The sequence below is a fragment of the Hemicordylus capensis genome, chromosome 1 (genome assembly GCF_027244095.1).
Source record: "Hemicordylus capensis ecotype Gifberg chromosome 1, rHemCap1.1.pri, whole genome shotgun sequence".
Classification (NCBI taxonomy): Eukaryota; Metazoa; Chordata; class Lepidosauria; order Squamata; family Cordylidae; genus Hemicordylus; species Hemicordylus capensis.
This window is the reverse complement of record NC_069657.1, coordinates 172097422-172124642: the sequence shown is the minus strand read 5'-3', so window position 1 is coordinate 172124642 and position 27221 is coordinate 172097422. Positions and strand designations below refer to the sequence as shown.

Here is a 27221-nt window from a genome sequence, read left to right as displayed (position 1 = left end):
AAATAATGAGCTTCTCCAGAAGTATCTAGAGCTGCCCAGCTATCATCCTCTAATGCATACCAGCCAATAAAAATCAAAGTCAGCCAGATAGAAAACCGTCAAAGACTAAACCACTGCCTCTTTTAGAGGTGGGAACACGCCCTATTCTCAAAATATGTTAGCTGGGGTGCCAATAAAAGTATCAGAGAGCCAAGAAGGGCAAAGGTTGATAAAGGATACTGTAGAACAGATTTCTCCCAGTAACTCATCTGAATCCTGAGCAGCAACAACTGTAGCTCATTCACTCGAGCAACTGATTCATGGAGGCTAACTTGGCTTGCATTGTACAGGAATAAATACTGAAGCAATATCACCTGCTTCTTAAATAATTATTTGTGTCACTTACAAAGGGATGGAGCTGATTTTATTATGTGATGTCCCAAGTGTGTATCTCTAAACTCAACATGGATGTAACATGCTGAAAAAAATATAAACCAGGGAAGCAGATCTATACAATGGGATCATATCAAATTATAAGAGCAAGTTTCCATTAGTGCCAGGACAAATAAAACAGAAAATCTCATATTGAAATAGGATATGATCATGTTCACTGGGTAGCCATCTCTCAAGGGAAATGTAGTCTGTGGCAAGGTCAATGCCCAAAACACAATAAGGTACACAAAGGTTTCTGTATAATTAACAACTTTATTGTAACTTGATGTCCTGAAATGCAAAAATATTTTCAGCAACAAGGTACAAAAAGTATTTCACTGTTAACATCAGGCAGATATAAAAGGCTGGATGGTTCGATGCAAGTGTTTTTAACATGATCGGTAAATGTGAATAACTTCCAAGACCAGTTAAAATTCTTCCAATGTTTAGATTCTAAAATAGGACTCATCAATAAACCTTCATTCTGACATATCAAAATCCAGGATTAACTAGATTATAGAGTATAATTAACTCAAACCACAGCAAACACTGACAAAAATAATGGGTTTCCATTTCAGGGCAAGTCCATTTGCTGCAAGCAGAAAAAAGCAAGTAAATAAATACCACTTGGTTGTAGAATGAACAAACATTTCATAGGAAGCATGACGAAAATCCAATCAACTCATTCAGAAATTAAACTTGGGGTAAACAAAAACTTTAAGAAGTGGCATCTTATGACCCAAACCATCTGCAAATAACATTTTTTCTAGGGACTTTACCACTACAAGCACTTAGTCTTGAGCTTGAGGGAACATCCTCTTTATAAAGGACCTTAAGGAGAAATGTAAGGAACATGTGAACTGTGCCTTGCATTACTCTCTGAAGTCAAGCTCTCTGCCATTCCACCTTTAAATTACAGAATCTGCAAAGAAAAACCCTTTATGCCCCCCTGGGTTAAAGGGAGATTCATTGTCAGATATGGAGCCATTAAGCACATAGAAATGCCTTGTGAGTTTTTGCTGAGAACTTTTACCTAAATTTGGGTGGCGGGTTGCATCTGCTAAAGATGGACAAGTTGATGTACGTTTACCCACTTATGCATTTTATGACTACCTTATCATCAAGTACAACTCTCCAGCTGTCCCAGGAATTTTCAAAGTGTGCCAATCTGATCTTGCATTTAGAAAAGGCACTATACACTGATACTTAAGCATGCAGGAAATGGACTGTCAGAATCTGTATGGGTTACTGAAGTTTCCTTCATTAAACATATTGTCACAGAAGTCATAGAAGTAGAATCTCTGCCACTTTAAACAGAAAACAGAGTCCTATTTTTCTGAAAATAATGTTAAAAACTCACATCACAACACATGCACGATTTTCCCCTAGGGCCTAGGAGAAAAAAAAGTTTGATGGTGATGGCTGATGGCTACTGAGGGGAAAGAGTTGGCAGGCCAAACATGGCACTTCGATAATTGTGCTGAAAATCTTGTTAAGGAGGTTTTTGCCTATCCTCACAAGATTTCTTGTTTTCAGCCTAAAAATACATATTAAAATTGACTTTTCCAATGTATTTTTAGGAAAACAGGAAATACAAGCAGACTGAAGTGACTAAGAGAAAGTTGTTCTTGCCAGCTCTTTTGGAAGAGTGAAAACACTGTATGTGGTTCACTGAAGAAAAATGTAGATTAGTGCATCCACTTAATACAACATTTGTTTTACTTTTTAAAATTACAGCCAACACACACAACAAAGTGATAGATCAACTGTCATGATTGGCTGTTAGTGGGATGGATGGTATGTATTTTGTTAGTTCTGACAAGTGGACAATAGGGATGTAGATATTCTGACAGAACAGTGTTGCCTTTTTTGGTACAAAGTGTGCTATTAAGCTCCTCAAAAGCTTTAAACAAAATGCTGAATCTGATTGCTGGATCTAATAAAAACAAGCTGAAATGGACAGTTAACAGTATTAAATATTCAAGTCACTGTATATTACAGCTGCAACTTTCAAGATGTGAGGGGTTGCTCTTTATGATTATTTTGTTACACTGCAGCAGGAATACCTCTATAATGGAGCATCAAGCATTCTTATGCTTTGCTGATAAGAACACTTACAGGACCTAAATTTAAATAGAAACTTTCAATAAATGTTAAAAGATACAATGCTCGGAATAGTACACCTGTGTACCAATTCAGTTCACTGAATTAGGGTTAGGCTCACAGAAATTACCAACAGCGCAATTATAAAATTGCCCTTTAACTGAGCCTCAAGGATGTCAATTCAAATTCTGCATTCAGCTAACTCCAAATAAGTGCAGCCAGGATGTGGGTTATATTTCAAGATCCAGCGCTCTGTGGGTCCGGAATACCCTGCTTGCAGCCCATTGTTTTTAAATAAGTATTTACTTGAAATCAGGGTTCAGAATCAATATGTTTCACATCTTTCATTCTGTGGGTGCTCCCTTGCTGAAAATAGAAGGAAGGCACACCCCAATAATAGGTGTTCAGAAAGTGAATCAAATGGGCCAGGTTATCAGAACGTGAATCAAATGCGACAACTAAAATCTTCAGTTGAAAAGTTCTGAAGAATTCCCTTTCCTAACAGTTAATGCAACTTTCATCGAGCAACAGATATAGCACATCACCATCTTTAAAAATAAAATGCAAAAACAAAACAAGGAGTAAAGAAACGTTTAGAAATGTGAACTGCTGCAGACAAATTCCTCCCAATTGTAAACAAAGCTAGCAAGAACACTGGAAGTGGTGGCATTAAAGCTAAGGTTCATATAGCCACCCCCCCAACCCAACTGGCCCATGACAAGCAGTTTATAGGCTGTTGCATCCTTTTCACATTATGCAGAATTTCAATACCATCCACAATGCTAGTACAACAAATGCGAGAAAGAGCAAGTCAGTGCTTACAAATACTGACATTTTTAGACTTCTATTCTTCCTGCTAAGTATGTGTCTGTGCAACCTCCACTAGAGTGAACAGGCTTGTGCGCGCACACACACCAAGGGAACAAAGTTAAGCCTGTCCAAAATGTGAAAATAGAATGGATTCTAACATGAGCATTTGAGATATAAACTTTGAAGCAACATCTCTAAAGTCATGCTTTCCTTGTTTGCAGTAACAAAACTAAATCCCATGTGGCTATGGGCATCTTAATGTATCTCAAAAGTTAGGCCACAATTACTGTACCATATTTATCAAAACCAAAATATATATGTACCACACAACATACAAAAGTTACACATTAAAAGTGCATACTAAGAATCCATAATTTGGCCCATTTCTGAAATTTACATTTGGTCATTCTTATGCATCCTTGATCGACCATGTATCCCATTTGAGAATTAGTATTTCTCCCCGGCACGTCTCTTATTCCCTCTTCATAATAGCTTTCACTCTTGTTCAGTACAAAGTAAAACAACAATTGATCATATAGGAACACAGACCAAAAGTATTACTGTGTGCTTCTTTTAACATCTGATGGACACTTTCACACACAGTAAGCATTAACGAATTCTAGTAAAATACATTTCTGGGCCAAGACATTGCATATTTCCCTCACTCACCTGAACCAATGAAAAATAAGTTATATTCAGAGTAGTATATTGCCACAGCATGCCTGACAGCACCCTCTGAAGGTAGGCAGATGCACCCTAAATACAGTACTTGGACTGGAGTGTTTGTTGGCCCCAATTCAAGTGCTTTTCAATGAGAGGCTAGCTGAAACCTGCCAGTTACCACAAGACCAAACAATACCTTTCATTTGGGAATAAAAGAAAAGGAAACAAGAGAAAAAGAGGAACATCCCTTTCAAGAATGGTCTTCATTTATCAACATTACTGCATTATGGATCTAGTGCAAGCCTACATTGCCTAGTCAAAGAGACGAGGCACAATTTAAAAAACCCATGAACTAGAGTAGTTGAATTTAAGGCCTTTCAGTGAACTGGAGAGTTATCAGTCTAATTTAAAGCCGATTATTAAACCATATATTATCCATTCAAAAGCTTTCAGGTTCTGTTCTGTGGACAGGGGTAACGAATTCTGGCTGATGGTCTGCAAAAACCCCTCTGGATATGGAGGAGTCATTAATTTTCTAAAGTTCGTGGAAGATTTCATGACTGTTTTAGCCGTTTGCGTGGAATGCCAAACTGCGGACACTGAGCAGATGCGAGTGCTCGAAAGGCCTCAGCTACTAAGTGGGGATGAGAATGGATCATAGACTTCCAGCCTGCTGTTTCCATTATGTCTGTTGCTTGGCTGCAAATAAAACAGATTTTCAAGAATCAGGTTCATGTTTAAGAGACAAAGGCTGCCATGGCATGCACAATAGAATATAAGCCCCACTGAAGCCTGTGGACTCCTTCCTCTGAAGGAAACCTTAGGATCAATTCACTATCTTTTCTTTCACAATATGCATTTTTGGAAGACAACAGCATTTCTTTTTCAAGCTAGTGATGGATTCTGTCACTTTTCTTATCCCATCTGCCCCCTCCACAAGTCAAAGAAGCTCCTACATAACTTGAAACAGAGTTTGGCTTAGTCCTGTATGATCAAAATTTTTATAGCACTGAAATGTGTACCTTGAAGATCATGCAATATTGCTTTATTTAACTGGATGCTTTTAAGGGCACACCTATAGTGGTGTTACAACTTCAAACTGCAGTGCTATCAATTAAAATGTGTGCTTATTTGCATGCTTTTAATTACTGGCTTAAGGCATTAGCCGACTTATTGATGTTGCAAAGTTGCCAAAACAATCTTTAGTTTTGATAATCTTTCCAATAGTTTCACAAACAGAATGCTTTGCTACAAAGGACAATCCAGTTGGCATAGTTCTTTGAATAGTGTTTTGCTTTTAAACCAGTGCCATCAAAACAGAATGTAAGAACAGAATGAAAGACATATACTTAGCAAGCCTAAGATCTGTTTGGTATCATGAAATTAAGTGTGATCATGGCTACAAAAGCCAGCTTCTAGTTTTTGGAGTGCTACCAACAACGGGTGCTTGTTTAAAGGTTTTAGCAAACCTCCTTCACTGCTCTAGGTAAATATGACAGGAATATTATATATGATTTAATTTAAGACACTGCAATTGTGATGCAGGCACATTGACACTACTTATTTCAGGGCCCTATACACTGTAGTTGCTTTATTCTGCTTTGTTATAATTCATGGTCAAGGCAAAGAAGAGCAGTTAGGGACAACTTTGAAGAGGGACCAGTATACATACTTGTTGTTCCAGTTTTTCCCATCTTTACAACCAAGTTGCCTAAGAACACTGCACCTGTGGCATAAATCCAGAGATTAATTTTTTCAGACTTCACTTGAGTTATTCTTTTTTTTTTAAAGAAGCCAATTACATACCTGTTAATAAAATCTATTGCTTGTGCTTTCAACTGTTCTGCACTGTGCAAATCTGCAAGGATAAGTATATCTGCAACATTTTCTACCGAGAGGTTACTACACAGAGCTTCTTCACACATGATCTTCAGCCGTTCCAGTGCATACTAACAAGATAAAAAAATTGCTAATTGATCAGATTTATTATTTCCTGCTGTCCGAAAAGCAGAAACATACATATGTCAGGAACTATGAAATACTTGATATTATGCAAAGAATAATCAACAAGTAAACCACTCAAAGTGGTGCAATGTATTACAACCAGGCACAAATTTAATCTTAAAACAGGAAACAGCAACCAAAACACAGGTTCTCTGTGGATGGGTAGAAACACTAGATCTGTCAATGGAAACATTTGAGATGAAGCTAATTTCAATATATTAAATAAAGCTATTTGAAAATCTCAGTTTACGTGTTAAGTGTATCAAAGATCAGTGCATTTTGCACATTAGTTACACTTGACGAGGCTGTAGTATTTGCCTCAAGCCTTAAGTCATATTATTATTATTAATTCGATTTCTATACTGCCCTTCCAAAAATGGCTCAGGGCGGTTTACACAGAGAAATAATAAATAAATAAGATGGCTCCCTGTCCCCAAGGGCTCACATTCTAAAAAGTCATAGACATCAAAGGATCACTTAAACATCCAAACTTTATCTCCACACCTTTGCCACTGTGCTAAACAGGACCAGGAAGAGGCACAAGATTACCATTGTTCTTTCTACATGTATACTTTTTGTAAGTCCATAGTTCAGAACAGAAACTGCGGCTGTTCATCAAGCTCTCCATAAAGACAGCAAGAACATTTTCAAGAGCAGCCTTTTAACTAACAGGGGAAACAATGTCTATATAATTTCCAGATCTTAACTTTTCTAGGACTAATTATCCAGATTGTTAGTTGATAAATTCTACTTGTGTTTTTCATAATTCTATGAAACTCCTAAGTACTCCTACAGTTTTGTTTAAGTAATCTGTAAGGCCCTTGCATGAGCCAATTACTTACTTTGTCTGCTGCTGCCAACAAGTTGTCAGCCATTTTGTCAAGGTTTGGAGCTTTCCCTGTATAAATGAATCTCATCATTTCTTTAAAAACCTCAGGATCTACATCATTTATTTCTACGCGATTCTGTTACATAAAAACAGAAAAATCTTGTCATGTTTCTGAATTAAAATATTAATATTAGCCTATACTGCATAATTTCTTATACTATTTAACTCTAATGTCAGAGTTCTGACAGAATGGGATATGTGGCTCCCATCAGTTACTTAGGATCCTTTCAAAACAAGGTTGATATATTCAGAACCTATTTAAAATGTTAAGCAATGCAAGATTTCAACTGTGACATCTTAATACTCAACTGCTTGGTTCTGTAATCCTCCACATATATTTGAGGAGGACTTTTGGAGTATGGTGAACCATAAAAGGCCATACTGACATTTAGAATGGAACATAGGAAGCTGCCATATACTGAGTCAGACGATTGGTCTATCTAGCTCAGTATTGTTTTCATAGACTGGCAGCAGCTTCTCCAAGGCTGCAGGCAGGAAACTCTCGCAGCCCTATCTTGGAGAAGCCAGGGAGGGAACTTGAAACTTTCTGCTCTTCCCAGAGCGGCTCCATCCCCTGAGGGGAATATCTTACAGTGCTCATACTTTTAGTCTTTCATTCATATGCAACCAGGGCAGACCCTGCTTAGCTAAGGGGACAAGTCATGCTTGCTAGCACAAGACCAAATCTCCTCTACTATAGTTAGGCATGTCATTCTTTGTTCCACACATCCCAGTGAGAGCATTCCCTCTTCCTAACATTTCCACTCCTAAGGAGTTCAAGTGCCAGAATTATTAATACACTTCTAGAGTGCTTTTCAAGATCAAACTTTAACAAGAGAAATTATCCTTTCTTGAATGGCATCCCCTCAACCTGGATGGCATGGTAAACAATGCTATTTTTAACGTGAAGGCTGCAGATTCTTGCTGTGGTCTATCACCTGTGACTAGGGTTGCCAACTCTGGCAAAAACTCATCATGGCCACCAAAAGGAGCTTGAAGCAGTGTCAGAGCTTTTGCAGCTGCTGCTTCATATAGAGCGACTATGCACTGGCTTCATTCAGACAATCAATCTTTAGGGTAGGCAAGGTGCAGCTTTCCAGATGTTGCTGAACTGCAATTCCCATTATCCCCAGCTGGAAGAAGTCATGGCTGGGTTGATGGAAATTGCAGTTCAGCAATACCTGGAGAGCTGCACATCGCCTACTTCTGGAAAGGTTAGGAAATAAGCTATGGGCTGACATGCTTTCTTCTCTCTCTCTCACACACACAGCTCTCTCCATTGTCCGGTTAAGCACGAGTCATAGCTTCCCATGATGTCTAAATAGGCAACAGAAATCGGGAGAGGGTTTCTGGTTTGCAGAACAAGCACTAGCCACAGTTTTCCTAATCTCAGTCTCATGGCAAACTAGGGTTGGCACTTAAGAGGGGCAAGGAACAGCACACAAGAAAAAAAGGGAGCAAGTAAATCCAGAGCTCATTTCAGATCCTCCTCCAACAGTTTTTGGTATCATCTGAATTTGAGCCAGTGTGTATTCTATTATGGGCAACATTAACACCAGCACTACAGCTGTCACGCAAGTAAAGGCATCTTCATCAATCATATAGGCTTCACGCAATTGTTTCAGTTTGTACACCTTTTCTTATGAATACAAATAGTTTTGAAGAAGAAAGTATACTTCTGTTTTTAGATGCACTTGCTGGTCTACATCCAGATTAGTGTTGTGCTTGTGTGATGCTGTTGCACTGCACAATGACACTGAACAAAGGAACATCTGTTCCAGACAGGTTCTTGGATTATAGGAAGTTTATTTTACTTGTGTCCCGCTCTTTCTACAAGGATCCTACATGGTTATATTTATCCTCACAACAAACCTGTGAGGTAGGTTAGGCTGAGAGATAAGTGGCTGGCCCAGTCACCCAGTGAGTTTCAGGGCTGAGTGGGGAAATGAACTCCAGTCTCTCAAGTCCTAGTCCAACAGTATAACCACTAAACCAAAGATTGCAGTTTTGTGTGTGTGTCTTGTAGAAAGTATTCCACTAGTGGCTGTACAACATCGAGGAGCACTGCAACTTCACACAGCTCCGCAGACGTCTTAAGCCTATGCAGCTTTGCTCACTGTGCAAGCACGATACTAGTCTAACTAGTATCTATCTAGATACTGGCAGCCGCTGCACGGAAGGTTCCATCTTAGAACAGGCAGTTCCTTCTAAATGTGAGAGAAGAGGAAATGCCTTTTCTAATATGGTACCGACGGACCCTTGCTAACTGAGCAAAGAGGCACCACTTTAAAGGGGTGATTCTCATACTTAGCAGGGGAGAGCAGCTGTCTCTATCAAACCACCGCACAGCACCCCTCCAATGGTTGTTGCTAATGTCTTCTTCTTCTTCTTCTTTTTTTTGGTAAACTGCTTTGGGAACATTGAAAAGCGGTATAGAAATATTTGTAGTAGTAGTATTTATAAATACTTCTATGATGAATCATTAAAGGCTGAGAAGTATTTGCTGCCCAATTAAGTCAAGACACTTGTCAGTCAAGAGGTTTTTAATTCATCTAACAGATTAATCTAAGAGATTACATTGGCTAAATGTTGCAGTCCTAATCTGTAAGAAGCCATGAAGCCCTCTAAACAATTCATTTGATTATAAGAGTCAGACGACAACATGCACTCACCTTTTTGCTTTCCTCCATTTCATGTTCAAACATGGCATTAAAAACAGGTGAACGAGCTGTAGCAAGGGACAGAAGCATTAATACCTTATCAAGACTGTAACAGTTCTGTTAAACACAGAATACAAAGGTAGGAGGTACCTGCAAGAATAGATTTATGAGCTTTGAACTCTTGACCTCCCACATAAAAACTGCAATCTGTAAATCTTGTTGTTTCCCAGAGATTCCCTAAGTCTTCTGCTAGTTGGCATTCTGGTACCTTTAATGTGTTCGTATTTGACTGTCCTGAAATATTCACTGAATCTTGGACCACGCTTACCTAATGGAAAACATAAAGGCAACTTTCAATGTGCTAATCATCATGTTATAGCTCCTATCGTTACAATATCACCTAAATGAAGAATGCACAAATTAAGTTCATACCCTTCAATCTTCAAGCAATGACCTTAAGACCACCACAGTATCCTCACTCTGACATAATGTGGAAAAAAGCAACTCACATTTGCCTATCCTATGTCACTTTTCAGTACAAATAAAGCAAGAGAATTTTAAAAACTCAAAATCAAAGGATCCACATTATCCTGAAAATCACAAAAAGTGTTCACAGACCAGTTTCGTCCTGCATTCTAAGAGGTTCTTAACCTAAGTGGCCATTTCAAAACATACATACTTAAGAGTTAGCAGTAAGTTAAATTCATTAGAGATTAGAAAGCTGCTCACCACACTTACCACCAAATAAAGCTTTTTCAGTTTACACAAAGGCTCCACTAACCAACACTGCATAGCATTTATGGAAATGAAGCCAGTTTCCTTTAAAAAGTCACTGCATGACAAAACAGAATGCAAGTAGCCCAACCATTCAGAAAGAAGAGGCTTTGGCAATGACAAAAGGCAGGAGTGGGCATTTCAAAGGTATTTTACCTGGCATGCCCTCTCTCTCACTAGTCATCTCCACCCAACAAGATAACCTTTCCAAATTCATGAATAAGCTGTGTTCAGAGTGAGTGGTTCAGAACTGCTATGCCTTTAATTGAAAATATTTTCAAATACTAACTGAACAATTCTGAAGGAAACAATTTTGTGGAAAAACGTAAAGTTTAATATCCGTAAGAGAAAATGCAACACATCCTCATTTATATATGTGTGTAATGAATTAATTTATAATACACACATGTATGTATAATCTTTATTATATAAATCTTTAAAAACTAGTTTAGCACAACTATTTGAATCAGGAACATGAGGGACCCTGAATCTTTAAAGATTCCTACAGAACTAGACATGTGTTTCATCTACTTACCAGTGGAATAATTGTATTCATAACAAATTCATCACACAGCTAATTTAGCCTGTCTGTCTAACTAAAATAAGATGCAGCATATTTGCACCATTTAGTCTCAGGGGCCACATTTCAATTATTCTTCCTACACAGCATAATGACACATAATTAAGTTGTAATCTTGCCAAAAAAAATTGTACACATTTCTTGTAAATACAAAGATCAAAGCAAACTTATTAGCAGTTAGAGCATCTATCATCCTCCTAAGCCACTAATCAGTCCATAGCAGCAGTGATAACCTGCCAATGTATATTTAACACTCACTGTACTGGGATCATAACTTTCTTCACTAGATTTTATTTTTAAGTATTATAAGCAGTCTTACTGGATTTTGCTAAGACAGTTTAGGTTACTGGCATAATTTATAGCTAATTACATATATTCCTCCCTTAGGCTAAAGACCTCTTCCACCAGAGAATCCACATTCATCAGATTTTTCAATTAGTTTAAATAATCTGCACTTACAAACTTTGCTGCAAATGACAATTTGAGCCATCATTTTTATAATGTTGTGCAGATAGCCCACACAGTTTGAAAGGTGCCACAATCATATTCTTCTAAATAGAATGCCATCGACAGTTGCTGTAGAAACATTACCTATTTATGGCAAGTCAAAATGTTTAAGTACTTAAATCCATATTACTTATTTTACCAATGTCAGCACATCAGATTCAGTACTTGATCTGAAGGGGGCATAACATTCAATTCCTCAGTTGCCACTGGTACCTAGCAAACAAGCTTGTCAGCAAATGAAAAGAAGCAGCAGCTTTCTCTTCCTTTCAAAGGCCAATCTGTCTATCCTTTTCTGCCTGGTTCTCAGGAGGCAAGCTTGCTAGGAATGGTCAGATGCCCAGTGCCATCACTACCACCCCAAACAAACTTAACCATGTACTGACTGGGCTCCCTGAAGGAAGAGTGGGCTATAAATGTAATAAATAAAAAATAAAGCATTAATCCAGGCAAATGGACCACTAACCCTATTGTAAGACCTCCAATGTGATGATCAACCTCATCTTTATGCAAAGCAACCAACCCTTTGAAATTGTCCCCAAAGAACGCACTAAATCTTTTATAGCACAGGGTTTCTCAACCAGTGGTACTTCAGAAGTTGCTGGACTACAACTCCCAGGATTAGGAACTGTAGTTCAGCAACATTTGGAGTAACATTGGTTGAAGGAACCCTGTGTTAGCAGAAAGTCTGATTTCCCACCCCTCTTTTGCTTTACCCTACTGGGAATCAGAGGCTTGATAAAGGAGCATGACCAGCAGGAGCTTGGCCAAGTGGGTAAGTTCACCGAAGAATGGGAGGTTCCTCTATTACTGAGTCAGTCATGTCCTGGAGGAAGCCAAGGTTCTGGTGGACAAAGGAACTGTTACTGCTGCGAGTACATTCAAGGCCCCCACCTATTCAGAGACTCTTCAAAACATAATCAAACTCTTTAAATATGATGATTTGGAAAAACTGCACCCTGTTCAGGTAACCAACTGAATGAGCACCAGGGTTCCCACCTCTTCCAGCCCATCATCTGAACAAATGATTGAACCTCCAGGCTCTTCCACTGTTTGGATTTCCACAAATCCAAAACCTTAGAGGATTCAGCCCCCACCTTTTTGGTCAGGACATAGTTCCTGTCACGCTGCATTTGGGAACCAATCTCTAAGGAGGCTGATCTATTGAGGTTTAGTGGCACACACTGCTAACTACTACCCCAGAGCCTTGCCCCAACAAGAGCTGATTTTGCTTTTAACTCTTTTCTTTGGAGCTGAAATCACTAGGTTGTTGAGCCCTTGTTGGAACTCTGAATTGTGGAATCCAGAATTACAAGGAACACTAGTTCTGAACATGTCTTGAGTACTTGTGCAATGCCTTGGCCATTCTCAGCAATGGTCTGGGAACTCTCTCAGTACCAGCTTCAATGAGATTTATTTTGTCTTTTGATTCATCAGGACTCCCTGAGAGGAAACCCCAAAGGATCCTTTTGAGGCTGAGTCCTCCCCAAACAGGCTTGTCACTTCTTAAACCAGACTTTGACACCTTTTCTTTGGATCTAGGAGCCAAATGGATACTTGAAAAAATTACTGGATGTAACCATGGATGCTGTGGAGAGGGAGGGTAAATGGGCTTCTCCTTGTCTACTTCACAAGTAACATACTTAGAACAGAAACAAGGCTGCCTGGAACAAATAACTTTTATTAACTATGCCTCTGAATATCCTAGTCTCGGCACCACAGTTAAATTTCTATGTACTGTGGCTCCCTGGCCTCTAGGATGTGCCAAGCCCTGGCTAAAACATTCATGCCCAATTGCTGTAAGCTCACAAATAGATGTCATCTTGGGTGCTGCATCTGCACCCCACTACCTATTCTGGCTCCACAGGAAATACCTAAAGACTATGTCCTCCATTCCTGGGGGGGGGGGCACTCTTGTCCCACACAGTTGGGCAGCATTCCTTGGCACTGCACAAGAGAACAAGACATTCAGGAAAAGTATATAGGACTCTTTTTCTTCAAACTCTATTTCTCTCCCTAGTCTCTGTCCCACTTTTGGACGACAAGAACACTGACCGTGGGTGCACTTACCCGTGGTTTGGCATTATGTCTGAATTTGGCTTTTGATATCCTGGCTTGGTGTAACAAAGATTAAATCACAGATTAATATCTTGAATTGTTCTAAAAAATTGGAAAGCTGCAGTTTGTTAGCCAAGTTCATAATAATGCAGAACTAGAGTTTCATTTTAGAATGGAAGCAGATGCCCTCTCCATCCTCTTGTATGCAGAGAAAGCCTGTAGCTCTTCAAAACTCATTCTCATGGTGGGAAACTATTCTTTTCTGTTACATCTGAACTTGGCCAAAGTGTTGCTTCCTTTCAATACTCTCCCCTACTGCTATGAGGCTACTGAAATTTCTCCTAGGACAATTCTTCCGCTTTCTTCCTAAGTAGCAAAGTGTTCCTACTGATGACATGCAATGTACAAGACTGGAAATAATGCTGATATGTATCACATGAAAAAGTCTTTGATTTCATAAGATTTATCAGTAACAAACACTAACCACAATTAAGCTCAAATCATTGATGAGATATTTCTGTAACCCAGAGATAAACATAATTTGCTACCCGTGCAAAGAGGCAGCTCTCCTATTTAGCAGAGAGAGTGCTTTTTCATGTATTTTTCATGTTGTGAGAGCTTTGGGGAAAGGAAACCATTTTCTCATTCATTTTGTAAGCTGCTTTGACAACTTTGTTTAAAAGTAGTATATAAGCATTCTTACTATCATAAATACCTAATATCTCATTCATAGCCATGGAAACAAACATTCTGTTTTGAAAAGAATTGGTTGATTACCTACCTCACAAAATAAAGTAAGCTTATCATCTGGTAAAAGACCATTAGCTTCATCAAGTAAAAAATCTCTTCGAATAAATTTTTTAAAACCCCAATCCTTGCCTTGAACAAATCGATATGCTCTTTGGCTTTCTAGTGGCAAATAAAGAAAAGTAGGTTCAATTAAACAGACTCAAATTTTTACATGAAATCAATTAAACCCAAGACTCAAATCAAAGCTAGTTCAAATCATTAATATTTATCTACAAAGATTGTTGTGCTATCAAGTGAACAGAAGAGGTATTCAGAATTTGCAACATCTGCAATCGCACAAAAGAGATCCACAGCAGTAGGACCAAGGCAAGCTTTAAAAAGTTGGCACATTAAGTGCAACAACACTACCCTGGTCAGGATCCAAATCACCTTATGCAGAATGTCCAGCAGGGTTTTGGAAGGCCTTCACCTTTGCCATTCAAAAGAGCTGCTCTACACATTCAGAGAACCTTTAGGAGACTAACACAGCATGGTTAGCTGCAAATCAGAAAAGGTAACTGGGAAAGCTCCGACATGTTTACGAAAGCCCTCAGAGAGTTTACTCATGGAATTCTGCGAGTCTTGGCTACTACATTAGTTGTGTGAGCTCAGCAGTATTGTCTCTAACGTAACAAAAAATTCTTAAGAGTAAATTGGGCAGATTAGTTGTTTTTTAAACTAATATACTATGAGGTGCTTCTGCAGGGAGAGCGGGCTTAGCCTCCTCTCTGGCTCCATCATGGAGTGACTGCTGGCTCCATCATGAAGCCAGCAGGGGCTGTGGAGATCAGTGGCCACGCAGTCCCTGGAAGTTCCAGGATGCCCCACGTGAGTGCGCGGGGCATCCTGGAGAGACCCCCGAGCCCGCTGGTGGTCTACTTGTGTGTCACCACGCACAGGAGCAACACAGGAGCAATGAAATGAGGTTAAAAGAGCACTCGCTCCGTTAACCTCATTTAAGGGGAGGGTGGTTTGGGCAGGCTAGCTGCCTTGGGAGCTAGTTCCCACAACCACTGGAAAGCAGGCTAAGCCCTGCTAACCTGGCAAAGATGCACCTTTTAACATGCTGATTCTCTTTATTTAGCAAGGGGAGAGTAACTGGCCCTATCCACCCCAGCACAGTACCTCCAGTGACTGTTGCTGGTGTCTATCTTATGTTTCTTTTTAGATTGTGAGCCCTTTGGGGACAGGAGGACATCTTATTTATTTGTTATTTCTCTGTGTAAACCGCCCTGAGCCATTTGTGGAAGGACGGTATAGAAATTAATTAATTAATTAATTAGAGCAAGCTCCCTTAGCCTGCTTTCCAGTGATTGTGGGAATAGCTTCCAAGTGTTACTTAATAGCTTGAACCCTTAAAGCATGTGCAATCAAGTATTCCCCCGAAGTAGGTTTTTTCTTTTGCTAACATTAACTGGCTACGTTAGATCATTTTTTAAATGTACCAACAGTAATGTCCTATATATGTTTAGTCCCATTAGAACCTATAGTTTCTGCGGGACTCACTTCCTGCAATATTTGGATTGCAGTCAAATGCTCACAATTCTTATCCCATTATTGGAGGCAGTTCCTTCATAATGGACAGATACAATGTATATCTTGACCCTACTCAGCAAATCTATACTAACTTGGATTTGAAGCCGTGGCTGCATTCTTCTAAAAAGAATCAATTCCGACAACCCCAGCATAGCTTAGGAACCTAAACGGATCCTAAAGAAAAAAATCTCATGCCTTTTATGCAGATAACACACTGGAGGGTGAGAACAAGGCTTGGTGCTCCATATTTATTTATCTTATTTCTGTACCGCCTGATATAGACCTTTCTGGACAGTGTACAAAGTTTAACACACAATGAATGTAAAACAATATAAAAACAGTTAAAATCCACAACACAAAAACAAAATCTCAGGAGATAAAAATATATATTAAGAATTTTAAATTTCAGTTGAAAGCCTGGGAAGAGGGTCTTCCTAAAAGCAAACCGAGAAGGAGATGCTCTTTTTTCAACAAGAGAGCATATTCCAGAGCTCCAGGGCAGCCACAAAGAAGGCCCGGTCCTGGGTTGCCACCAAACGAGCCAAATGGACCTCTCCAGTAAATTTTAATAGGGTTCATGACAAAGAAGGCACTCTCTTAAGTACCCTGGACCCAAGCCATTGAGGGCTTTATAAATAATAACCAGCACTTTGTATTTCACCTGAAAACCTATAGGCTGCCAGTGCAATTATTTCAAAATCGGTGTTTCATTTATTTATTGTTAAATTTATATACCACCTTTCATTAAAAACAACCCCTAGGAGGTTTACAAAAATTAAAAAAAAATAATTAAAATGACAGTTAAAAGTATTAAGTTGAAAATATAACAACAAATCTAATTTAAAAAATATAAAATACAAACAAAAAACTGTACATGGATAAAATACACAGAAGCAGCAATAAAGCAATCATGTAAAGGCCTGGATAAAAAGCCAAGATTTAACAAGCTTTCTAAAAACTGTGAAGGAGTCCGAGGAGCGAATGACCATTGGGAGAGCATTCCAAAGTCTGGGGGCAGCAACAGAGAAGGCCCTATCCCGCATGCACGACAACCAATGGTCTTGTCAAGTTGTCCCGAGACCAGTTTGGCTGCCGAATTCTGTACCAACTGCAATTTCCAGACTACATACAAAGGCAGCCCCATGTACACTTGCATTACAGCAGTCAAGCCTAGAGGTTACCAGCATATGCACCACTGTTTTAAGGTCGTTGACCTCCAAAAATGGACGTAGCTGGTGTATCAACCAAAGCTGATAAAAAGGGCTCCTGGCCACCGCCTCAACCTGAGAAACCAGAGCGAGTTTGGTATCAGGAGCACTCCAAGGCTACGTACCTGATCTTTCAGGGGGATTGTAACCCCATCCAGAACAGGCAGATCTTAACCATTTCTCAGTTCCCGACCCCCCACAGTCAGTACCGCTGTTTTATTTGGATTCAACTTCAGTTTGTTATCTCTCTTTCAGCCGGTTATCACCTCCAGGCAGGCATTTAGGGAGGTTATGCCATTTTCTGATGAAGCTGGTATGGAGAAATAGATCTGGGTGTCATCAGCATATTGATAACACCCTACACCAAACCTCCTGTTGATCTCTTTCCAGAGGTTTCATGTGGATGTTAGAAAGAACTGGAGACAGTACGGAATCTTGTGGAACTCCACACTTTAGCGCTCACCTTGCAGAGCAGCAGTCTCTAAGTGATATCATCTGGAATCTGCCAGAGAGGTAGGAACAGAACCACTGTAAAACAGTGCCTCCCAATCTCACCTCTCTCAAGCGACCCAGAAGGATACCATGGTTGATGATATCGAAGACCGCCAAGAGATCAAAAAGGATCAGCAGAGTCACATTCCCTCTGTTGACAGCCAATTGGATATCATCCATCAGGCCGACCAAGGCAGTGTCAATCCCACAGGCCACTTGAAAGCTGGTTTGAAATAAGTCCAGATATTCTGTGTCATCCAAAACTGCCTAGAGCCGAGAAGCCACCACCTGCTCAATCACCTTGCCCAACCATGGAAGATTAGAAATGGGTCTGATATTAGCCAACTCTGAGGGGTCCAATGCAGGTTTCTTCAAATAAGGTTTAATAACAGCCTCCTTAAGAAAAGAAGGCATCCTGTCCTCCCTCAGAGAAGCATTTATAACATTTACCAGACCGTCTCTGATAATATGTTTACCAGATGAAATAAGCCAAGTTGGGCAAGGGTCAAGAGTACAGGTTGTAGGGCACTTAGTCCAGAGCAGTTTGTCCTCATCTTCAAGAATCACAAACTGAAAGTGATCCAATCCTATAAGAGGAGTTGCTGGACATCTCTATAATAGACTCTGCAATAACTGTGGAATCCATTTTGGCATGAATACAAGAGATTTTATCTAGAAAATAGTCAGTTAACACATCACAGCGAGTAACAGATGGTTCCAAATTCAAATGGGGAGGGGGGAGATAAACCACCCCCTCACAACCCTAGACAACTCAGATGGACGTAAATTTGCAGTAGCAATGAGGGCAGAAAAGAACTGCTTCTTTGCCACCTGCACTGCCAGAGCATAGATCTTCAAATGTGCTCTGTTTTGCAATCTGTCTGATTCATGCTGCGTCTTCCTCCACATGCACTCTAGTCTTCTACCTTGCCACTTCAGCTCCTGAAGTTCTTCCAAGTACCACGGGGCTGGCTTTGAAGCAGGTCGGAGAAGATGCTTAGGAGCTATTGTGTCTACCACTCTAGGGAGTTCATTATTCCATATTACGAGACGCAAGTATTGGGTGGTATAAAAATATGTTAAATAAAATAAATAAATATTTGCAGCAGAGCATCGACAGAATCACTAGCAGAGCCAACTTGAAACACTTCCAAGGTATCTTCGAATCCTATTGGATCCAATAACCTTATCAGGTGGAACAGCTAAATGGTTCCTTCACATATGCAGAGGTGGGCTGTGGTTGCAAGTCCTAATTTAACCAGAGCAGGGGACATTGAATATACTGTCCCCTGGCTCCCCACCTGGTCCCAGGGGGTATAGGAGACAGCAGGGGAAGGTGAGGGCCTGACAGGCCCATCAGAACTCTCATACAACAGCAAGGATCTTAGTTGGAGTTTTGACTTGCAGGGCGTGGTAAAATAGTTTTTTTAAAAAATTACCTGGCAACAAATCACATCTTGATACCTTGCATATTATGAAAAACATGCTAGACAACCAATTCTAACAAAATAAAAATATAAAGGTCAAGTACCCAGTTCTCATTTATATTTACTGAATGACCCCTGTTCACTACTATTATTAGCCCAAGGCCAGCAAATGGAACACAGTTAAAATTGTGCTAGGGTGTATAATGAAGTCAATTCCAGTATAAAAGCTGAATGCATTATCAGTCAGAGTTGACCACCTTTTTGAAAGGTCTGAACTTTCCATATATTGTGAGATGCTTCTAAAGGAATTAAAATATGACATTTAATGGAACTCATGACCCACCCCTTGGTAAACTGATGTGGGCAAGGCCAAAGTATATTACTGAAGCTGAAATCTAGTTATCAATAGTTCGAGTATTTGTAGATCTACTTACCCATTGCTTTTGTTTCTTCTCTTTTTGCATTTAAGAGAGAAAATTTAAATTTTGCTCTCACTTCACTTTTTGGACAACTAACTAATAGTAAATACAATGAAAGATAATCTTTACTTTCATCATCTAATCCTTTTGGGTTTACTCTCAGGCACCTGAAAAATGAATATAAGCAGCAAGCATTACAAACACTCATCATGCAGGCACTCATCATACCAATCTAACAAATATCTCTAGTAAATTAGAGGGCTAATGGTCTGATGTGATACTACACATAAGTAGGCGGATCTTTGGCACACAATCCTGAGAATCTCATCATTCAGGGTTTTTTTTTTAACCATACACAAGTTTCTAACTTGTGTGTTTGCATGAGAGTTTCTGCAAAAGCCATTCAGGCTTCTATGTCCAGAGACTTACACAGAACCATATATTCCTACTACCTAGGAACTAGAGTACCTATAATTTTGCCCTATAACCCACTTACCTATAACTCTGTCCTGCTTGCACTTCTTGGTATTAAAAAAAGTTTTCCAGAAATCCAAATGAAAGATGGCAGCAAAGCACTCCCTGCACTCTACTATTGCAAAGCAAAATAGCTCCCTTAATTTATTTTTTTTAATGTACTACATAAAATCTTCACTTTAGAGGTCTTCAAAGCCAAGTGCAACTTTCTATTTCAACACTAACACAATGGAATATATAAGTTTTCTTAACTTTTTGAAGAAATATAAAGTGGCATAAAGCGATTCGTTCAGTTAATTTCTCAATATACCCCAAATGAAAAGAAGTCCTGAACATGCCTCCACATGACTGTCTCCTTTGCTATGCAACTTGTTTCAACAGTTCATCCATAGCAGCTTTGTAGTTTTCATCAGGTAAGTCCAGTAAAAATACATGAAGAAAGATTCTCAGAGACTGCTCTCCAACTTTTAATCTCCCTTTTAATATCTGATTAAAGTCAAATATGAAGGTTTTCCACAGAAACACCAAGGTATTTAGTTTTCAAAACTCTGAAAGCCTGTGATGTGATCAGGGGTTGCCTTTAGAAGTGAATTATTTTATTTATTTATCATTGCACTCCACTCTAGAACATATGCAAGAAATAATATAATTATTTGTCACAGTTCAGAATGCACCTTGAATATATCCAAGTTAGCATATTCAGCAGGATTTTTCCCCTTTAAACGATTTATCAGATTAATACCTGCATCCTTCTTTAAAGGCGTAAAGGATGACATAAAGGGGGTCACCCTATATTACTGACTGTATTATATCCTATCATTCAAGATTCAATAAGCTTCCTCACCAAAACAGATCAAATTTAATACGATGTAGCTGCTGTTTTTTTAAATTTCATTTCATGCTTTCTGAAAGTGGAATTGGTGAAATTTTATTTCACAAAAACAAGGGATTTTATGTTAAGTACCAAATGAGGTGGGTTAAAGAGACACCAGCTTGCCAAAGGCCTTTAGTGAGTTTCATGGCCAGATGGTGATCTGAAACCAGGCCTATGTGCCTCTATTTACCACACCACAATAGCTCAGTCACATCACAAACAACATTTTTAAAAGCTACTTGTGCAGATCTCTGAATTATGCAAATTCCTAGCACTTTATCATATCTTTAAAAATGAAAGCTATTTTAACACTGGAAAAAAGAGACTGTCCACTATAAACTTAATGATGCATGATATAGTCAGAATCTCAAGCCACATGTTTAAAGAAAAAGGTTACTGACAAATACCATCTTACCATTTCATTTTGTCATTTGGCCCTGATGAGAACGTAGAACTCTTTAAAACTTCACCCATTTCTTCTCGGCAAAAACTGAAGTTATTAATGGTCCACATATATGAAAATTTCACAACTTTAACCTGAATAAGACATCAAGACAATTGTGTTAGTTTGCTAGGTTAACCTTATCCCAACTTGATTTTAAAAGAAGAGTAGCTGCTGATGAAGTAGATTCAACTGCACACTTTTAATTGCTAAAAGGAAAATTTGTTCTCTTGTAGATTTAAGGAGTTTAACGCTAAAGGAACTGTGGCTGGAGATACATTATTTTAGCTAAATACTTTTTCTGTGGCATTTGAGCAAGTTGCTCAATTCCTTTTTTACAATAAGAATAGTTCAGGATGTACCATTTTGCTGGTGATTGGGATTAGCAACAACACATTCTCTTTTAGACAACTCCTATTGGTCTTCTTCATTTAAAAAACCAGGATTATTACACACACACACACACACACACACACACACACACGATTAAACTATGCATAGTGGTGGATTTACATTGAAAAGACCTAAGGTGTTAGTTCACAACGCATGAATACCATTCCCTGAAGAAGCCGAGTACTGCGGCTCTTAAAACTCTAACATTTTAAAAGGTTATTCATATTACTAACCTTTCTTTTTCTAGATTTTAAAGATTAGCTTTACATAATTTCTTATATTACAGATGCTGCTGCAGTTTGGTTCAGGGTGAAGATATTTTGAAGCTTTTACAGGGCCAGCTTCCCTTCAGTCATTGAAAGCTTTTTCAGGGTGACATATTGAAGTTGACTGTTGGTACTTTGCTGCTGTACTACAGGTGGCCCTACAGGATTCTGTTCCTGCCAATTAGCGCTAATATGGAAACCACAAATAAAGAAGCCTTAACCCTATGGGAATCCAGGGGTTAGGTCCCTTACTCTAAGTCAAAAAAGCTGAAGGGAGCAGAAATAAGGGTAGAAAAATGTAGTACCTTGTTCTTTTATTTTAACAAAAAAGAGCCACAAAATGGTTCTGTGCTTCAAAATGGCAGCCAGAAATTACAGCGTAGGTCATTTCTGACCACTCAGGAACTGTGAATAGGCGAAAAATGCCTATATTTCATACCACGGATAAAGAAACTGGTTCTCTAAGACCCATCCACAGATACATGAAACCACAGAAAATGGCATCTCCTGTACACCTCAGCAACCTTTCTATCAGACTTTTGGCTTATTATTATGAATACTTTTGATCTTATTAAATTTATATTTATATACCTCCCAACTGAGATATAGATAGACAGATGTAGATTTGAGGCTGTATTTTAATCCTTATTTTCTCTTTAGTGCTTCCATCCACCCCCTCCAATTGAGCCAATAAGACTAACCACTTTTTGCCATCTAATTCCTGTAAGAGAAAGTCTTGGCTTTGTATCAGAATTCTTGGCTGGGCACTACCATAAATGTCAAAGAGGTACATCAAGAAAATTTCTACTCTACAGGATAATGGGAAGGCATTAAATATGCCATTTATGACAGAGCCCAGACATACATGTAAGAGATGTAAAATACCTGTGTGTAACACCAGCTTTCAGCTATAGGTCCACTGGACATCTCTCCAGGTGGCGGCGGTGTGGGAACCCTTGACATCCCCACTTTATTGCAGAATTGACAGTATAAAGGCAGTAATTCAACCGTCAATATTCTTCCTACAAAGATCAAAATGAAATCAAGGAAAGTATTAGTATTTTTTCACAGAACAATACAACACCTACCATTAACATATTCTTTAATTCTCATATTGAACTTAAATGTGAGTTAATTTTAAGTTTTAAATTACTGAAAAATATTAAGGGCAATTGCAGGACAAAAATATCGACCCATTTATAAATGTAGAGCTGCTATAGAAAATGGTGTTTGACCCCTGTATCTGAAAGCTGAATATCATACTCCATACTGTCTGGAGCCTTTGTAGTCAGGCGGTATATAAATAAAATACATATTATTTGCCATGTTGACACCCACCCTTGTTGACACTGAATGCTCTATTAGAAAGAAGTTAGCAATGCCAGCATTTCCATGTTAAAGACATGTTTTCCTCTGCCTCATCTTTCTCAATTCAGTATCTTCACAATTAAGGAAATATTCCTAACTGAAAGAGACTCAAATCTTTTGAAAAGATCTAAAACGCCAAACACACTTCTACCTTCAGGTGTTCATCAAGATAGGAACCATGCATACCAAGTCTTCAGTGTTGGAAATTTTGTAGCGTTATGGCAGCTTTTAGCCTTTCAGTCAGTTTGCTTGGATAGCTCCCCTTTCACATCCCTGCTTGTTTTTCAAGGTGCACAGTCCCAGCCCCGTTTTAAATATAGTTGAGAATGCATGTGTCTATCTTTTAATATAAGCTTCCACCACTACCTTCCAAAGCAAACACCAAAGCATTAAGATCACAGCTACTTCTTTCTCCTATAGTATCCATAAACTGGGCTAAAAGTTTATGTACACAGAAGCTACTCTTTGGAAAACTAAGACAAGGGGTCAGTATGGATCCTGGAAATGTGAACCAAGTGTGCTATGCAGTGGTAAGGTGGCAAAGGAAGGACCAACTTGAAACCAAGCTTCACAGGAAGAGCATTTAGTATACATACGTTTTCCTTCTAACACAGTGGCCTGGATTTGAAATCGCTCTTGCACAAATGGAAGGTATGTCCATTTGCACAAAGGGAGTGATTTTTGCTGATCTCTTTGCTGCATCCTGCAGCCCTCTGGAAGATCATCCGACTCTCAGGGCAAGCTTTTCAGGGGCTGCAGCTTTGCTGTGCTGAGGGGAGGGGGTGAGGCTATTCCCTTGCACAAGCTCCTTTCTGTTCAAACTTCTTAGATCCAACCCACTGAATTTAAAGATGCATATCTATCAGAGATTATATCCAGACTAGCATTGTACTAACGTAATCAAGTTACATAAGCAAAACAACAACATTGCACAAAGAAAGGAAGTCTTGGAATAATAGAAGATACTGACAAGCTGCACAACACGCTGAACAATATTGTAGCACGACCTTGTATGTGGTCCAGAGAAGGTCTCTCACTAGCCGTTACGCAACTCACGGTGCACCACAACTTCACGGTGCAGTTCTGCACACCGAAGGGCATGCAACTTCTCTGAGCTAGCATAACAGTAGTCTGGATGAAGCTCAGTTCTTCGTTTTAGCCTAAAGACATCTTACAATCATATACATGAAGTAAACACAAAAGACAAACACAACTAAAAGGCCAGGATAAAGCACCTGCTCCCTCATACTTCCTGCAAGGTTGGGAAGTAAGGAAGCCTCTCTCTGGTCTTTTATATTACACTATGACCCAGTTTAAGAGGTAAGATCACCACCTACACAGGGAACATTATTTGAAGAAAAGAACTGACTGTAATAATAAGCTGGCAATTGACCAGACTCAAAAAGCCACTTACAGTAGCTTTTACATACTTAGACGTTTGCGTTTAACCTGAAATTTTATAATTTAAGTAACTGCTAATCACACTGATTGATGTGTAAATCCCTAGATCTTATTTATTCCATCAAATTGTAAATAGTTTGGAGAACTTTGGTTGAAACACAGTATACAAGTATTCAGAGGTAGATCATCTAATGCACCTAGAGCTTTCCTCATGTCAATTATCTGTCCTTGCACAGCACTCAAATGCCCCTTCAGAACATGTGGGTCTTGATTACATAGATCATATACAGAATGCTACCCAAATCTCAAATCCTGGGTGCAAGATCTTTAGTTCTTGATACATTTGTTCTACAACATAAATGTCTCCCATGTATCCATTCCAAGGAATCTATCTATCTATACACATACACAGAGATGGGGAGAGATCCAAAACTGTTACAGAAGCACCAGTTTCTATTGACACCAGCATGGCCATATTGTTCCATTCATGGCTTTTTGTTTTGTTTTGTTTGTTTACTTGCAGGCTCCACAGAAGTATTATAGCCTTGTATAAAAACATTACTGTGCATCCAAGTTTCTTGCATGCATCTGGAATGCTGTAAATAAACTAAAATCCCTATCAAACTTTTAAAAAGTCATCCATCTACTTTCTGTGTGAGTGTTAAATGACTAACTATGGTCTTTTACATCCTCTCGCCCTGTCTTGGTCAGACTTCTCATTTGATTTAAGAGAGGTTGAGCACTTTGGTTTTCCAATGCAGTTCTAGTCCTGAAAATATCTCTTTTTTGTGTTTAATCAGGCATCTACAAATCCACTTGGCAGTGGCGAGTGTTCCCAGGCATTTGGTGATCAGGACACCCAACACCACACAGATATCCTCACCAACGGTCTCATTGCCACTGTCCTTTTTGAGAAGGTAAGAAACAGCAGGAAAGAGTTCCCACTCTTGCTTACCGCCTCCATATCCCAATGCAAGTGACAGCAGACCCACTTCTTTCCTAAGACCTCTGCCAGTGTGCCAGAAATTGACCTGAGGTGACTGGAAGCAGTCACAAATAATGGCTGGCAAGTGAACTAAGCCTAGATTTGCAGATCCCTGTGTTTCTACAAATTAGTGGTTTCCTATGACCATGATTGAGTTTTGGAAAGCAACACGAATTCTCTCTTTTAGGCTGCATAATTATCCTTCAAAGGTATTGTGTATACAAACAATTTACAATACTACAGATCTGGAGGTCCAAACAAACCTGAAGGGCTAAATGTTAAACATAATCCCTGTTAATCAAAGATGTCTATTGGCAATTCTTTTAATTTTGATGTAAAACGAAGATGACTTGGCCCTTATTTTGCTCACAAAGGTAGAGCTAAGATGGCTCTTCAAAAGCTTTGATGACTTTTACCAACATCCAACTGTGAAATACATTAAAACCAAGATAGTGATATTTGCCCCAGCCCCAACACAACTGGACCATAGAGTTATTTGAAACTGAACATGTCAACTGTTTTAAATTCTTGACGGTCCACTGCAATAATTATCTGAACTGGAAAGAGTATAAATCAACCTTTAATCTTCTGTAAATCAGTACAGACCATTTTAAACCTAAGATCATATGGAAGCCATCGAAGATACTTGGTTTCCCCCCCACAACTGTATCATTTTGTGAACAGCAATGATTATTCAAAATGTTTTCAGTGACTTAACTCTTCTCAGCTGAACAGAGCTTTTCTGCAGTTGAGATTTCAGATAGTGGGTAGCATTCTGAGAAGCTCTTGCAAGAAGTTGATGCAAGCCATTTTTCCCGCAGCTTCCTGAAAAGCTGTTTCTGAAGGTTGAAGTGCAGCTAGCTTCATGAAGGGGCGGGGGGATCTCTGGAAACCAGCTGTAAGTGCCTTTGCCCAATTCCAGGGACGCGCCCCCCCGCCCCCCGCCCTCCGTGTTGCTCATTGTCAAGGGTCCCTGCCTCAATCCCTATAAATAGCTTTTCAGGGGCTGCAGACAGGAGAAGGTCATGGAGAAAATGGCTTGTGCTTTGGAGGATGCTACCAAAGCCTTTGGCATATGAATGAGAATAATCAGTTGAGAATAATCAGTTTAGGAGCCAATTCAAATGCATTGTCTATTATAGAAGGCCCAAATAGTGTCCTCAGAGATAATTTAAGAAGGTACTACTACATTAACAGGTTGAATCAGATATACACATTTTCTCAAAAAGCAAACCAACCCCAACCCATAAGACCCATTTTCAGATGCTGTTGAAAAGAATGAGATATAGATATGTACAATCTACTGCAGTACCATTCCATGGAAACCTGACCTAGGAGTATGACAATGTTGCTCTTGCAAATGTAAATCTTTTTATAATATAATTTGCTACAATGCTTAATGAGTGAGTGTAAATCCAACAGCCTGAGCTAGGCAGATGAGATGTGTTATTTTTCTATGTAGAGCTTTTGTTTTTCCAGTGACCTCTGATTTGAGTGAATAAATGAATAGAGCTTATGTGATCTTTGTAAAAACTAAACTTTATTTATTGGTCAAATGTTCTTTCCTACCCCACCATCAACTTTCATCCCTTTGGTCAATAGTTCTGCTAATTGCAATTGTATCTGCTTGAATTTTATTTTTGATTTACAGAACTGAAGTACATACAAAGCACTGATCTGGTATTTTACTT

At 39.1% G+C, this 27221-nt stretch overlaps 1 protein-coding gene across 4 annotated transcripts in view; it reads right to left on the bottom strand.

The window, feature by feature from the left end:
* Nucleotides 1-664: 664 nt before the first annotated feature.
* The window catches only part of SPOPL (speckle type BTB/POZ protein like), a 45885-nt gene continuing 19328 nt past the window's right edge, over nt 665-27221 (bottom strand). For 2 of the 4 annotated variants that reach the window (XM_053261500.1, XM_053261479.1), the window contains exons 2-11: nt 22662-22798; nt 21091-21212; nt 19343-19494; nt 14238-14365; nt 9691-9868; nt 9553-9608; nt 6834-6956; nt 5794-5936; nt 5660-5713; nt 665-4686 (exon numbers count right to left, since the gene is read on the bottom strand). In XM_053261500.1, coding sequence (XP_053117475.1) covers nt 4542-4686; nt 5660-5713; nt 5794-5936; nt 6834-6956; nt 9553-9608; nt 9691-9868; nt 14238-14365; nt 19343-19494; nt 21091-21212; nt 22662-22739 — 1179 coding nt within the window. In that variant the 5' untranslated portion in view covers nt 22740-22798 and the 3' untranslated portion in view covers nt 665-4541. The remainder of the gene's footprint in view (nt 4687-5659; nt 5714-5793; nt 5937-6833; nt 6957-9552; nt 9609-9690; nt 9869-14237; nt 14366-19342; nt 19495-21090; nt 21213-22661; nt 22799-27221) is intronic. The other 2 variants (XM_053261510.1, XM_053261487.1) reach the window with 2 other exon arrangements.